The sequence below is a fragment of the Paralichthys olivaceus genome, chromosome 9 (genome assembly GCF_024713975.1).
Source record: "Paralichthys olivaceus isolate ysfri-2021 chromosome 9, ASM2471397v2, whole genome shotgun sequence".
NCBI lineage: Eukaryota > Metazoa > Chordata > Actinopteri > Pleuronectiformes > Paralichthyidae > Paralichthys > Paralichthys olivaceus.
Window position 1 is genome coordinate 14,653,527 of NC_091101.1, and position 14,812 is coordinate 14,668,338.

General features: G+C 39.7%; 2 protein-coding genes across 2 annotated transcripts; one reads left to right on the forward strand and one right to left on the reverse strand.

The window, feature by feature from the left end:
- The first annotated feature begins 4,215 nt into the window (after positions 1-4,215).
- LOC138411473 (uncharacterized protein C3orf85-like) lies at positions 4,216-5,743 on the forward strand. Its single transcript, XM_069531935.1, has 5 exons — positions 4,216-4,336; positions 4,584-4,619; positions 4,821-4,945; positions 5,025-5,110; positions 5,381-5,743. Exons 2-5 carry the CDS (start codon positions 4,586-4,588, stop codon positions 5,457-5,459), a joined length of 324 nt encoding a protein of 107 aa, XP_069388036.1. The 5' UTR covers positions 4,216-4,336; positions 4,584-4,585; the 3' UTR covers positions 5,460-5,743.
- A 333-nt stretch (positions 5,744-6,076) lies between these two features.
- LOC109624081 (neuronal acetylcholine receptor subunit non-alpha-2-like) lies at positions 6,077-12,789 on the reverse strand. The gene is made up of 6 exons (XM_020078582.2): positions 12,490-12,789; positions 10,762-10,913; positions 9,001-9,045; positions 8,639-8,748; positions 7,364-8,273; positions 6,077-7,260 (listed from the first exon to the last, which is right to left on the reverse strand). Exons 1-6 carry the CDS (start codon positions 12,554-12,556, stop codon positions 7,096-7,098), a joined length of 1,449 nt encoding a protein of 482 aa, XP_019934141.2. The 5' UTR covers positions 12,557-12,789; the 3' UTR covers positions 6,077-7,095.
- Positions 12,790-14,812: the final 2,023 nt, after the last annotated feature.

Genomic DNA, 14,812 nt, shown 5'->3' on the forward strand with positions numbered 1-14,812 from the left:
GAACACAGTCCCTCACAAACACGGCGCGACGCTGCTGCACGGGAGCGCGCGTCTGAGCAGTGGAGAAATTCAGGCTGCACACTAATACAACACAAACACCACACAACAAAACACAAGACAAACACCACACAACAAAACACAAGACAAACACAACACAACAAAACACAACACAACACAACACAACAAAACACACACAGCACAAACACAACACAACAAAACACACACAACACAAACACAACACAAACACATCATCAAGGCTGAAGTTCAATTGTCAGTCTGTCATATGTTTAGGTGTTACTATATCCACCAATGAGGTTGTGTGTTTGTTGATTTCTCAGATGATAATTTGTGAATCTTGATGAAAACTAAAATCTGACATTTCAGGGGACTGATATTTATGAGTGGTGCAGATCCAAATCCAAATCTAGATCCAGTGAATTTAAATGTGGTTTCATACTGGGACTTGGCAGAGGTATGTACTCTAATGAGAGCCACCAAAGTTGTAGGCTGTTCAGTTGTGAATTAATTAAAACCTTATCTTGTAATTCCCTACAGCATGCTGCATAGTACAACTTGGATTTGTTGAGAGATTGTTAATGGTTGTTGAATTCAACTTTTCTGGGGTCATATAAAGCCAACTGGTGTAACTGTTTTGGACAGTTATTAAGCTTCTTTAATTTTATTATCTGTCTCTTCTTTCGTTTCAACTTTACTATGGTTCACTCTTTCTGCTCTGATCAGGCTGCAGCTTTCAGCTCAAATGCTATTTAACCATTTGCACAAGACCAGCTCAGCACCTAGCAGCAGAAAGACAAAGTTTAATACTAGCTGGGGAACTATCAGTGGAGTTTTTACACCACAGAGCAAGAGAGAGAGAGAACATTGGACTTGAATTCATCATGAGCACAAAGACATTCCTGCTGTTCGCCATAACATTCACCACATCAACTTTAGAAATTGATATATCAATAATGGTTTAGCCATTGAGTCACAGACACACAAATACACTCATTCCTCATGTCAGTGTTTTTCTAGACACGACTGCAGATCACATCCAGCTCCTCTTCTTCTCCTCCCACAGCTGTGGATTATCACATGTGAATGTGAAGTGCTTTCATTACCCACTCCCCTCAATCACAAATACTGAGTCACATATTTGCCTCCATTTTGATGTATATTAAAATTACCTATTTATTCCAGCCTATAAATAATTTCAGTCAGAAATGGGATCCAGCAGAAAATGAGACATTTCTCTAAATCATCTCACTGCTTGACTCCCCTTCTCTCTCCCCTCTCATTGGAGCAGGGACGTCTCATCTAAGAAGTCAGACCTGTGTCACTGGTTTTAGACCAGTCTTTACATTTTTCATATCCCACATGCCTGCGTCTCATGTAGCTCCATCAGAACTGCTGTTAGATGTGATTTAGTACAGATCTGTAGGTGGGCTCATTCTGATCGCAACATTCATCCTCGTGCTCGCTCTCACTGGGCAAACTCAGAGAGGGAGAAAAGGCACGGTGACATTCAACTAATCCCAGGTTTGTTGGGGACCTAATTTCGAAAAATCCCCTGCATTGGGCCAACTGTGAAATGAAAGCTGAAAAGTTTGGTGTAACTTTACAGAGGTTTTATGAAGAGCTGCATTGAAATCACCAGTGCAAATGCCTTGTCGACTAAACTATGATAATATTACAGGTAAAGTCTAAAGATGGTTAAGAATCATAAGTTTGTTTCCATCATATAATCTATAGGATGTATGTGTATATGCATTAATAGTATGCCAACATTTTCTTGTGTATTTTTCTTCATCATGTATATTTCCACTGATGTGTTACCTCTTTTTGCACTTTCTTGTTTTAGAGAGTGGCTGCAAAACACATACTGTCACGCACTAGACAAACACCCACAACAAAAAACCCAATCTCTCACCTTCAGGAGCAGAAACACACCTCCAGCAGCGTGTTGACCTCTGGGACTTCTGGCTCTTTACGCACAAAAAAACAAACAGACACAGAGATGCACCATGATTGAATATTTGTATATGCACTGATCCACTGAACAGCAGCAGGGATGAAAGACTGAGACCTGAGGGAAGCCGTTAATTCTCCATCTTTTATAAATAAGAGGTGTTCCGCTAATGGACTCAAACGTTGTGGAGTCACCATAGGCTCTTGATTTCTCTCATTGTAACTTACAACACCATGGCACAAAGTAATGATAATCCCAGGTGATGAAGACGCGTTTCCTCATCTAGATCGACAATCCTTCAAAGATTTGTATTAAAGTTCCAGACCCATATTTTGTTAAACATCCTTCTCTCCCCCTCCCCCTGTTTCTAAATGATATATTTGAATTATTCGCTCGTCCCAGCAGGGTGCATGTGTGTGTGTGTGTGTGTGTGTGTGTGTGTGTGTGTGTGTGTGTGTGTGTGTGTGTGTGTGTGTGGGTGGGTGTGTGTGTGGGTGGGTGTGTGTGTGTGTGTGTGAGTGTGTGAGTGTGTGTGTGTGATAGAATGGGGTCAGATGAGTTTTAGTTTTTGTCTGAGCCGCTACCTTTGATGTGCGAAAAACGCAAAATAGCTTTTACTGTGACAGAGAGTGCACAGGTCCCAGAGCTATAGCCAAGGTGTGAGTGTGTGTGTGTGTGTGTGTGTGTGTGTATTTGCATGTGCATTCATTTGTGGATAATAATTTCTGTTTATGGTTGTGAGTGTGCATGTTGTGTGTGAGAGTTTATGAAGTGCAGTTATATTTGGAAAAATGATGAAAGAAACAAATAACATGAGGCTTTTTTCTGCACTTTATTTCACGTTGTTTAGGTTTGTATGAATATCTGCTCACATGATGAAGTTTTTCTCCGTCCTCCTGAAGAAACTCCTCCTCTGTCATTTGTCTTTGTTAAGCTGTTCAGGTGGTGGCTCTGGTTATTATGGGATGTCAAAAAAAGGTCAGACCTCTCTCACACATTTAGGAGTTTACTGTGGATAAGGTCAATGCTGTCGAGGGTGAGAGAGAGACACAGCCTGGAAAACACAGAACAGTTCACAGCAAAAGAGAAACAATGAATGCGTGATGACAGAAAAAGTTACTCACATTTATATACACATACTTAGACATGGATAAGTTTATAAATAGAAAAATGTTTTCATTATTAATGTTTTTTATTCTGTCGCTGTCTCTTTGTGCATCCACTTATTTTCAGTTCAACTTATGGGTGGACATTTTCCTCTTCGCTTCGTTTGTGTTTGAGCTAGTGTGTAAATTTTGGATCACACAAAAAAATATTCAGAGGAAGTCTCCTGATTTAATGCAGCACCTTAAGAAGCAGAAACTAAATTAATACACAAGGGAGCTGCTTTGAAATAAGAAACTTTGAAGCTTGTCTTTGACAAAAAACAGGTTTTAAATCTTCTACCTTTCCTTAAGGTGACGCTACACTCTGCATATATATTCCTCCTCCATTTAATGCATCTCATAAGTAAGACTTTTATTTTACACCTTCATTACTGATTTAATGTCCTAAATTTACTGCACCATCTGCACTCTCCTTTGTTTTCTTCCTCTGCTGATACATTGAATACACTGACACAGCTGTTAATTATTTTGTTGTTACCATTAATGTCATTGTCTTTAATGTCAACTAATATCACACATTGGGTAAGTGTCTGGTGCAGAAATCATTTCAAACTGTGGCTAGGTCTCCACCCAGTGGACAAAATGTTGACGTGCACAAAATGATTGTATATTAAGGATATATGGATTATTATACTTCAATAACCACACAGATGTATATAATATACAATATGTTATTTAGGGCCTGTTGTTTTATAATATAAAAGACAGAAACTTCACAACTTGATTAGATAAAGACAATTAAAAACAATTAGTGCCTCAGTAATAAACAAAAAATATGCAGTTGTTTGCACATATTGAAAACTAAACTTTATTCCTTTTAGACAGAATAAACTTTGTAATATTGAATTTTGATTGTATGGATAAAAAAAAAAAACCAGTGCAGAAACATTTTAAGTGGAATAACTGAGACTTTGCTGAAATCAAGAGTTGTGCTGTGTGTTTGTTAACATTGCAGACGGCGCCGTCTTAATGTTGAATCTCACAGCCTGACTTGTTCCAGTGGAGTGTGCGTGTGTGTGTGTGTGTGTGTGTGTGTGTGTGTGTGTGTGTGTGTGTGTGTGTGGATGGTCGGTCAGGGACAGACTCCATTCATTCCTCTGGTTGCTGGGAAATATTGCTGAAAGAAACTCTTGTTCAGGTTTACATTCAGCTGAGAGATTCTGAGCTGTGACTCTCAGACAGCTTACCGCTCACACTGCAGGTAAATCTCACACTTTCCACTACATTTTAAAATATCTTTTTAGTTTTTCCTTTATTTTCTTCATCACATATCTATGCAGCATGAGAAGAAATAATTGCATGCAGATTGTCAGGGACCAAGTATTTATGTGTATTTTCAGTGTGTGCTAAAAGAAACCCAATCCAAGCGAAGTAAACAGAGGCAAAAAGCTCTTTAATCCTAGTGTGTTAGATATTCATAACCTTTCATGTATTTTAACATTTTATAGACATGAAGTTTGTGATCCTGTTTGCTGTCCTGAGTGGTAAGTTTGACTGAACTTTGTTAATCCGATTCCAAGATACATTTTAAGTCCAGTGTAAAGAAAAAAAAACACAATTATTTAAAATCAGAACTCAATTACATGTGAATGATTTTTTCAATGATCATTTTCAAACCTTAGAATTCCCTGATATTTATGGCATATTGTCTTTTTTTAAGTTATGTGCTCTTAACACTGTTTTAGGGATTTTTGCCGCCCCCTTCGTGAATGAAGAGGAGGCAAAGCATTTCATCAGACTGAAGAGACAGTCAGGATACTGGGATCCACACCACTCTCAGAACCAGTGGGGTTACACTATTCAAGAACAGGTGACACTGTGCAGTGGTGTGGATACACACCATGAGTCAGTTTGAGGGTTTTGTATGACAACGCATCTTTGTGTTTCAGGCCAACGAGTACTGGACAGCTCTTCGGACAGATGCTCAGTACTACATGGACATGGGTAACCTGATGTTCGACCGTTCTGTGGCTGAGTGAGTGAGATGATCAACACCATGACATGACAAGGTTTTATTTTGCAAGTAAAGGCAGTTTAGTTCAACAATATATTCCTTCCATTTTACCACACCAGTCCCCCACTGACACATGGAAGTGTGCATCACGTTTAGTACTAAAAAACCTTAATATGATGCCTGAAACACTGGCTCTTAAATGTATGATACCACTTCGTTCATGTGATGTCACTAATTGCGCACTTTTGAATGTCCTTTTTTCTGTATCTCTTTTATCTGTCGGTGTTACAGTGAAAACAACAGACTGTACATGGAGATGCTGCGTAATGCCCGAGATCACTTGGACAGTCAGACAGGTCAACACAGATAGACGACACAGACGAATTAAACTGAGGAGTATCTATCTTTCGATCTATCAATCAATCAATCAATCTATCTATCTATCTATCTATCTATCTATCTATCTATCTATCTATCTATCTATCTATCTATCTATCCATCTATCTATCTATCTAGGAGTTGTGTATTTTACTTATTCTTATGACTTGGTTTGTAAATTTTAATGTTTTTTCGTATGTTCCTTTTACAATGATGTTGATTGTAATCAAACCTTTTATTCAAAGTTTAAATAAAAGCAAATGAAACAGTTCAAATGGGCTTTTTTTATCTATGCAGGTTTTTTCATATGCATCCTGATTCATTCCTGGGCTCTGGGGAAAGGGGAAGTGGACTTGGTTTTTTATAAAGGTTTGTTTCAGGGGAAAGAATCATTATCTCTGTTTCCTTTTTGACAGAAAATTTTGTCATGTCGATGATTAACCTCTAGGTGGTGCTGCCATCTAGGTGGTGCTGTTCATGGGCTCCAGCTCTGTTATCGTGTGTGACTTGATTATTCCACATTTCCATTGAATGATATGATATAATGGACCATTTTAATTTCATTTTACAAAATGGTGACAAACAGGTTGTCACGTATAACAAAAAACCGAGTATTCAAAACAACTTTATTTGTGTGATAAATAAATATATCTGAGTCATACAAATACTGAACATTTAAAGATTGTGTAATTTAGAATGCATTACTGAACTTGATGTAACTTCAAATTTATTTTCAATCAGCAGTGACCAAGTGTAGCAAGCTTTTTATTTTAAGAGGATGAGACAAAGAATCAATACATAAGAAATAAGGACACTCAGACACATCGTCACAAATTAAGCTCTGAACAATCATCTTATTTTCATTTTCTCAATGCATTGGAATGTCTTCAAACAGGTACATGATGTCCATGATGTCTAATGAATATGTAATTGAATAGAAATTTTGTTGATATGTTGAGCAATTAAGTTTGTTTTTTTTCTTATTTAGAGTAAGAGGTATTTTGTGCTTCAGGTATGTGATTATTTTAATGTTGTGACAGAATAATCAGAATGTGAATTAGATTGCTGAAGAAATAAATAAATAAACCACACAACTCAAGAAAACAAATCTACCACATTCAACAAAATCAAGGGAAATGTCCACTAAAAACATGAAGTTATAATGACGACATTAGTTTAAGGACATGAATCAAGCAAATTATAAAATCTGTAGGTTAACATCATACTTTACGCTTAAGGTTTCATATAATTAAAGCTTAAATATTTGGCTAACATGGCCAGTAGTTTTAAACTAGGGTACACTAACAGCTGTGTGCTGCTTAAAGCCATTTTGAGTTAAATTAAAAATCCTATGACTTTGGCAATTAACAGGCTCAAATGTTACACAGGTTGTACCGAGCTTAACTAAGTTTGTATCATTTATGCACAAACAAAATATTATGTTATCGTGAATAAAATGACATAAAGAAAATATTACACAGTGGATCTAGAGAAGAAATCTTACTAGAAATCAAAGTGTCAGTGTGTACCTTTAAAAAACCCCTGCTGGGACTTCTTCCTGTTCAAGTGTTTTAAAGTTCTTGAAGGTGGATCAGCAGGTTGTCTGTGAAAGTCATACGTCATTGCCATTAGTGTGAAGGTGGATCCTCACTTGCAGTCGGAGGAGGGATTTTAAGGAAATTTTGCAGAGCTGGAGTGAAGATGAGGATGGTACCTAGTACTGCAACAGTGAGGAAAGCCCACAGGAAGATCCTGTCTAACACCTGGGCCACAAACTTCCAGTCTTGTACCACCTGGGAAAAACAGAGGAAATGAGAGATGTGAAAACAACTCATTGAAACATGAATCTGTAAAATGATCATTACTTCAATCTTTCATGATTAATTCTAAACACACCTCGTGGATGAAGTGCTCCTTGCGGATGTGTCTGCTGATGTACCGCACTGAGTAGATGGCTTTCTCCAACATGGTCGCCCATGCCTCTTCCTCCTTCCCCTCAGAAGTCGCCAGTCCATGGGCTCCGCTCCTTTGGCCTGCTCTCCGAGCTCCAGAGCGAGGCTTCAGCTCAGGGCTCTCAGGGGCCAGCTCTGGGTAGTGGTAGCGGTCGATGTGTCCACGCATGCAGAGCAACCTCGGCAGTTTTTGGAGGAAGAGGTTACGAACCCACGGGGACATGGGGTGGTAGGTCGCCGAGGAGCGGTGGTGGACGTTGATGACGAAGACGGTGACGATGATTGAGAGTGTGACGAAGATCATGATGAAGAGGAGGTACTCTCCAATGAGTGGGATCACCTTGGAGGAGGAGGGGATGATCTCCTCTATGACCAGGAGGAACACAGTGAGCGAGACGAGGACAGAGGTAGAAAGTGACAGTTTCTCTCCTTCGTCTGAGGGAAGGTAAAACACCAAGACAGTCAGAAAGGACAAACCCAGACAGGGGATGATGAGGAAGAGAGTGTAGAACAGCGGTAGCCTCTTCAGAATAAAAGAGTAAGTAATGAAGGGGTATGAATACAAGCCGTCCTTCCGGTTTCCTCTGGCACCGGTGGCACTGAGGATCTGCCACTCCCCGTTGTCAAAGAAGTCTTTTCGATCTACCTGGTAGTCCATCAGAGCCAGATCCACCATGTTGCCATCGTATGTCCAGGAGCCAAACTTCATGGTGCAGTTCTGTCGGTCAAAAGGGAAAAAGGTGACATCCATGGTGCAGGCCGACTTGTAACTGGCAGGTGGCGTCCAGGTGATCATACCGTTGTACTTGACAATGGCTTTGGTCATCAGGGAGCCCTCGAAACGCCCATCAGCACTGAAGAAACAAATCAAGTCATCTGTCTTGTTCATCAGAATCACATTAACACAAACCTTCAGTTATACATAGATGTATTCTTCTTTACAATTACTAATAATTAAAACTCTCAAAGTTAAGTAGACAAGAGTGGAACTTCTAATCGTGTTAATGTAATCATGTTATCATGTTAGAAATTAGTAGATTTTGGTAAATGTATGAAAATGAAAAATGAATTGAAAACGACATATAAACCAAATTCACTGCTAATTATTAGCAGTGAATTTGGTTTATATGTCGTTTTCGCTTATTAAAATAGTCAAAGCTTCCCCAGACATCAAATGTTTGTAAATCATTTGAAACTGAACTTGAAAGAGAACTCCTACTTCTCATAGAGGACGATGTCTGGCAGCCAAATATTTTCAGAGGGAACTCTGATGGACGTGATTCCTCCATATTTGTCTGGATTCCATCGCAGCTTGTAGTCAATCCACTCCTGGTAGATACAGGACAAAAAGCGTTGAATCATTTGACTTATATATAAAACTATATAAAAAATATATATCTTGCCACTGTGCTTCCCAGAGTTATTATTTTGATATTGTCAGACACCTGCCTTATAATCTGGTTTTGCATTAAACAATAATACTAGATAATCAAACTAAACAAATATCAGCTTGTGTCTTCTTGACCTGTGGGTTCAAATGGTAAGATTTAATGTAAAGATTCAATGTTTCCTCTTGCTTACCTGACAAAGCCAAACATTTGTTGTCATGAGCTGGTTCTTCTCATCCTGAATACAAAAAAAAATGTGTTAAGCACACACTAATTCTGATGTAGGGATTCCATCAGATGTAAGTGGAATAGATGAGAAGCTTGGTTAAAGCAAACTAAATCATCCTTTGCTTCCCCTCTGAGAAAGCAGACAGAATCTCATTTACCTGTCTCTGCCACTTCCTTAGCAAACAAGAAAAAGAAACATGAAACCAGAGGTGGGTGCAGTGGACTGGCTGAAGCAATATAAATACAGCAGGAGTTTAATAGAATGAGACAGGAATAACAGGAACTGAGAGATGGAGAGTGGTTAACATTTTAACAATTGTCTTCACATCACCAAAGTTTGAGATGAACAATTGAGACTTCAGAGAAATAAGAGAAAAGAGATATATTCAAAGACATATGTTTTCAATATATCCAGAGCTGACCCCAGCTGTCAGAGTGAGTTGGATGTTTTGGTGATCACACAAAGCAGAGGTGAACCATAATCTAATACAGAGACATGCAGCAGCTCAGAAACACTCAGGGGACAGTGAAGCCGAGCTGCTGTAAGTCTGGTTTGCTCTCCTTTCCCTTGATCTATTCTAAAAAAAATCCAACAGAACATGGACATAAATCTCTACTCCATGCAAAACCATAAAGAGGCTTTGTTTAATTCATCCCAGATTGTCTTCTCCTACCACTTGTGTCAGGTGAAAGAATGGAAGAGTTAAGCCTAAACTGGTTGAGATGCATATTTAAGGCAAAGGAGAGTGGTTCCTCTATAAGCATCCTCCGTTTTCTCTTCTTGAACCGAGTAAAACCATCACAGCACACCTCTGAAATATTAAAGAAACACTCCACAGAGAGAGCTACTGTGCGCTTGTAGATATGAAGAGAGTGCTCCGGATCTATTTCAGGACCATGGAAAGCTCTGCACTGTGACACTGCAGCTGTTTGGTTTCAGCACCATGGACAGCGACACCACTCAGGCAAAATAACAACCGTGTCCGATCTTTGTTAGAATTGATAGATCGATTCTCATGTCATTCTCTTCCTTTACCTTAAGACTTCACCAGTAGTCTGTGCTTTATAAGGTTTGTACACGTTTATTTGCTTTAGCAGTGAAATTATGAGGCTCACAATTTACTATGGTGTCAATGAAGTCATGTTTTTAAGATATAATATGTAATAATTGTACATTAGAATGTCAAAAACAACTAGACATATGAGTATATATTTGTTCCAATAATGTTACAACCCAGAGACATCCCATATTGTTCTGGGAGGAAAGAGGACATTTAATTTTGGTTGACTTTTAATTGTCATGTTAGCTTTACCCGTGATTTTACGTGTCTCTGCTATAACTTCTGGGGCAAACCAAAAACACACTGCTAGCCAGTTAGCGAATTGCCTGTTTGTATTGGTTACTCTTAATGGATTATGGTTATTCATTGTAATTCATTGCACCTTCTCTCACTGAGGCTCTCCCAGTAATGTGCAAACACACAGGGGGACCAAGCCACCCAAGTAAAGTCATGACCCCATGCTGCGTCATGATGTCAATTTTTAAGAAATATTTCCATCAGAGGGTTTCAGGGGGACGCTGGAGTCAATCATTGAAGTAAATGAAACATAACACAGGATTCAAGTGTCAGTTTAATGTGGGTATTTACTGATCTGTTTCTGACAACAGCTTCAATCCACAGGTGCGTAGACATGTTATCGTGTGTGTTTGTGCATTCATCCTCACCACATCAACCAGCTGGGAGATCTTGAGTCCGAAGCGTACTTTAATAGTGTCATTGGCTCGTTGGATTGGCCTGACCCAGCGCTGGTAGCCTTGGAAAAGGTTCCTCAGCAGCTCGTCCTCCATCTCCGCCAAAGACACAAAGTCACTTTTAGCTGGAATAAGGAGGAATGAAGAATAATAACCATTCAATTTTGCAAGTACCAGGTGAAGATCTTGAATCATGTCTCCTTCTTCCACCATGGGGCACAATATTACAGTATACGTCTATCTTCCACGGGTAGTACCTTACTTCTGCCATGTCATTGGAAAGATATGAATGCTAATTAATATGGGTAAGTAGGTTTATCATGCATTTTAATTTTACAAAAAGTTCTACTAAAGTCACTGAATTTGATCTGTTGTGTGGAGTTGGGTTATTCTTGTAGTATTCTTGAATAAGTTACAGTACCTCTATAACTATTTCCACCCATCTCTGTGGACCTGCTCATTAACAACTGTTTGATGTTACAAATTGTGTTTGGCCGCTCATTAAAAGTTTGGCCTAAGAGCAGAAGTTTGTCAATGGTTAGACTATTCACAGTTTAACCCCCCGGCACAGGTCTGAGCAACATGAGAGAGAGCTGAGAAGAAAGGAACTTGCATGTTTTAAGTAAGAAATGTATCTTGTGCGTGAATTCACTTCAGGCTAAAATGTCTTGTTTGTTTAGCACTAACAAATGTTAGCCAACCAAATGTATCCCATTAGAAATGATCAGGGCTTATGTTTTAATCTATAGTGGAGAAGTGTAAAATGATATGTTGGTGTATATTACAGGTTCTAATGCTCCAAATCCAGCTCACATATGTCTCTGTGCATAAAAACATAGACTGTCGATATTCCACGAGAGATGCAAAGAGCCTGATCTCTGCAGTTTCAAATGAAGGGGGAGGGGCAGAGATAACAAAATTGTATCCGGAAGATGGGAAAGGCAGCATTTCAATCAGCCTGAGGTGAAACGGTGTCTCTGAAAGGACAGAGACACATTTATATATAATATTGTAGAGACACAGTTATTAAATTAAGACACTGAGGAAGTGGTGTGTGGTGATAGGAAGGAAGAGTGTCGACCTTTGACCTTAAACCTGCAGCTGGTTTCACATCTGTCTGACGTCATCTGACTCATTGGTGAATAATGGAAAGTAACATCATTCCAATCAAGTATTAGTGCAGTTTAATCCCAGAGTCACCTCTGTGTGTGACAGTGAAAGCACAGCGAGACACCGACATCTGACACTTGTGTTCCAGTTTGTCTCATCGACTTCAGCAGAGACAGAGCAGGGCCACGACACAATACTGATGAACTACACTGGAAGATATATCAAATCTTATCTGGTTGAATGGATGAGTGCAGAGGAGTGAAATCACTTATACTGCAGCCTGCATCTGATTACTTTTGTTAATCCCAAATCATGTGTATTCCATTTCATTCTTGTTATCACATTTACACATCCAGAGAAAAACATTTGTGGAAATAGTTCAGTCTCTTTGATTTAAATGAAAATCAGGGATAAGTGCACTTTCTGTATAGGAGAATGTGATAAAGAGCTGTGTGGAGTTGATTAAAATCTTCATCAGCCACGAGTGTTGAACCACATGTCACCATAGACTTCATCCTGTCTTCGTGTTTTCACATAAGAAACGCAAAAGCATTGAATAAGTAAAGTCTCATATTTATTCGGTTTTCTTACCGGCGATGCTGGCGAGACACCGCGGGCAGGAGGTCCACGTGAGGAGGAAGAGGACCACCAACTTCATGATGACGGTGTCCTGGTCCGGAGGAGCGCTCCTGGTATACTATTCGCTGCGCTGCGCACACAGAGGTGGACAAAACGCAGGGTTTTCCATCAGTGGTGCTCAGTGGCTTGAAGGCGGAGAACAAGCTCCCTGCTGCTGGTGAACAGAGGACAGGACCCGGTGCAGCGACTGCAGCGCATGTGGCCGGTGTCCGGACACTGTGGCAGGGTTGGGTGCCTCGCGGGGAGCGGCTCTTTCGAGGAGGAGGAGGAGGAGGAGGAAGAGGAGGGGGGAGAGGGAAGGATGTTGAGGAGGGGCTGAGGTGTGGAGTTTAAAAACTGCTCCGACACATATAAAGCAAGTTTCATATTCAAGTTTTATATTCGTGTAGACAAAATTTCAGTTATGACCATTTGAAAATATTTGTGCGTGTTTTACAAATCTGTGTTAAATCAATTGTGATGTGTTGAAAAAATAACAATGACAAACGGTGGATTTTTTAATAATAATAATAATAACTTTATTTGTATACCATCATCTAAACAAGGTTACAGAGTGCTTCACAAATTCATGGCAAAAAGTGAATGAACTAAAATGAAAGGTATTCGATTAATTTCAATGTTGTACCTAATCATAACATAATGAGGCCATTTTTTATTTTATTAATACAGACTAATACAGTTTTTTATCGATGACCCTCAGAATCGTTGTCTAATTGGTAGATATAATGAGATCAACTGTGTGTCACACATAGACTCGTCCACTGGAGGGCGCTGATAGAAACACCAGCTCAGCACATCATTTTATTACGTGACAGCAAAGGTATTTCCTGTTACTTGAGTGAATAAGCAAATATGTAATGGTGCAGAACAGGAATATGATGGAAACTCACAGAAATCCCTCAAATTGAACTCATGATGTGTTTCACAGGGTCATATCCATGGTTTCATAGTTTATTCATTTAATTTGAGACAAAGTTTTCATTTAACAGGTCTAGTATGACTAGAATCACATTTAGGCTATTGACATCTGAGAGTATTAAACACTGATATGAGCAGCTAGAAAAGTAATAAATACAAAATAAGTTCCCCCAATAGCCTTAAATTTCAAACAATCTTATATCAGTCAGTACCATTTTACCAGTACCAATTGTATTAGTATTATCAGTTGAATTTTAAGATCTTAAAGTAGGAAGTATACAAAGTAAGCCAATAATCTACTATATGGTCACAACAGCTCAGAGTTGGTTTTGAAAGGATCAGCCTCTGAAGGCTGTGCAGGCAGATCACAATGCAGGAGAATTCAACTTTATCCACGGTGCACAAAGGAAATGTGCAGGAGAAGTCTGTGTAACTCTGATGGTCCACAGACTTCACTGTGATGAGTTCAAAACTGAATAATGTCAACTTTCAGTTCCAGTAAAAACTATTGGCAGCAAGGTCTGTGGATTCTATGAGAGCATAAAGAATAAAAGACAGATACGCTGCTGTGGAGTTTTTAAACTGCAGTTTACAACTGAGCCCAGCAAACACTTATCTGCAATGACCATCTTCAAAACTACAGCTTCAGTTATTGACTCTGTAATTTAGGTGAAATGACTGTATAGAGGGAAAAGATGTGTGTCCTCACAAGTATAGTCAGATAAGCACAAACACACAGACACCAGCACGCACACACACACACACACACACACACACACACACCAGCACGCACACACACACACACACACACACACATGCATACAATATATTCTGTAGTTAACCAGACATGAAGCTCCCATTTTCTCTTCTTTCTCTTCCTTCCTTCTTTCTCTCTGTCATACACTCTCTCTCCCTGGCACCCTCTCCTCTCTCTCCCTCTCTCTGGCACCCTCTCCTCTCTCTTCCTCTCTCTCCCCTTCTCCTCCATGGTTTGAAGTGACAGGGATAACGGGAGGCTGATTATCACAATGAAATTATCCTGATTTTCTGCTCCACTTGGAGCCGTGGGGTGGGCAGCTGCTGCCTCTGAGATCGTCCCATCCTCCTCGCCTCTGATCATTCGGAAACATGAATTCTCGCAGGCTGGAAACCTGCCGGTCCCTTCCTAGACGACTGTGGGCAGCTGCAGTGTGTGTGTGTGTGTGTGTGTGTGCTCAGTGTTAGTCAATGCAGGCTGTGTGTGTGTGAGAGAGAGAGGGAAGAAGTGAAAGAAAAGAAAGTGAAGGAATTATATATTTTCTGTGTGTGTGTGTGTGTGTATGTTTACCAAATGTTAAGGCGTGTGTGTGTGTGCTAG

Coding starts and splice junctions, on each gene's coding strand:
- LOC138411473 (XM_069531935.1), top strand. CDS start 4,586: ATGAAGTTTGTGATCCTGTTTGCTGTCCTGAGTG. Junction 4,946..5,024: donor GTTACACTATTCAAGAACAG/GTGACACTGTGC, acceptor TTTGTGTTTCAG/GCCAACGAGTACTGGACAGC. Junction 5,111..5,380: donor TTCGACCGTTCTGTGGCTGA/GTGAGTGAGATG, acceptor TCGGTGTTACAG/TGAAAACAACAGACTGTACA.
- LOC109624081 (XM_020078582.2), bottom strand. CDS start 12,556: ATGAAGTTGGTGGTCCTCTTCCTCCTCACGTGGACCTCCTGCCCGCGG. Junction 10,914..12,489: donor GTGTCTCGCCAGCATCGCCG/GTAAGAAAACCG, acceptor TCCTTATTCCAG/CTAAAAGTGACTTTGTGTCT. Junction 8,749..9,000: donor CAAATGTTTGGCTTTGTCAG/GTAAGCAAGAGG, acceptor TGTATCTACCAG/GAGTGGATTGACTACAAGCT.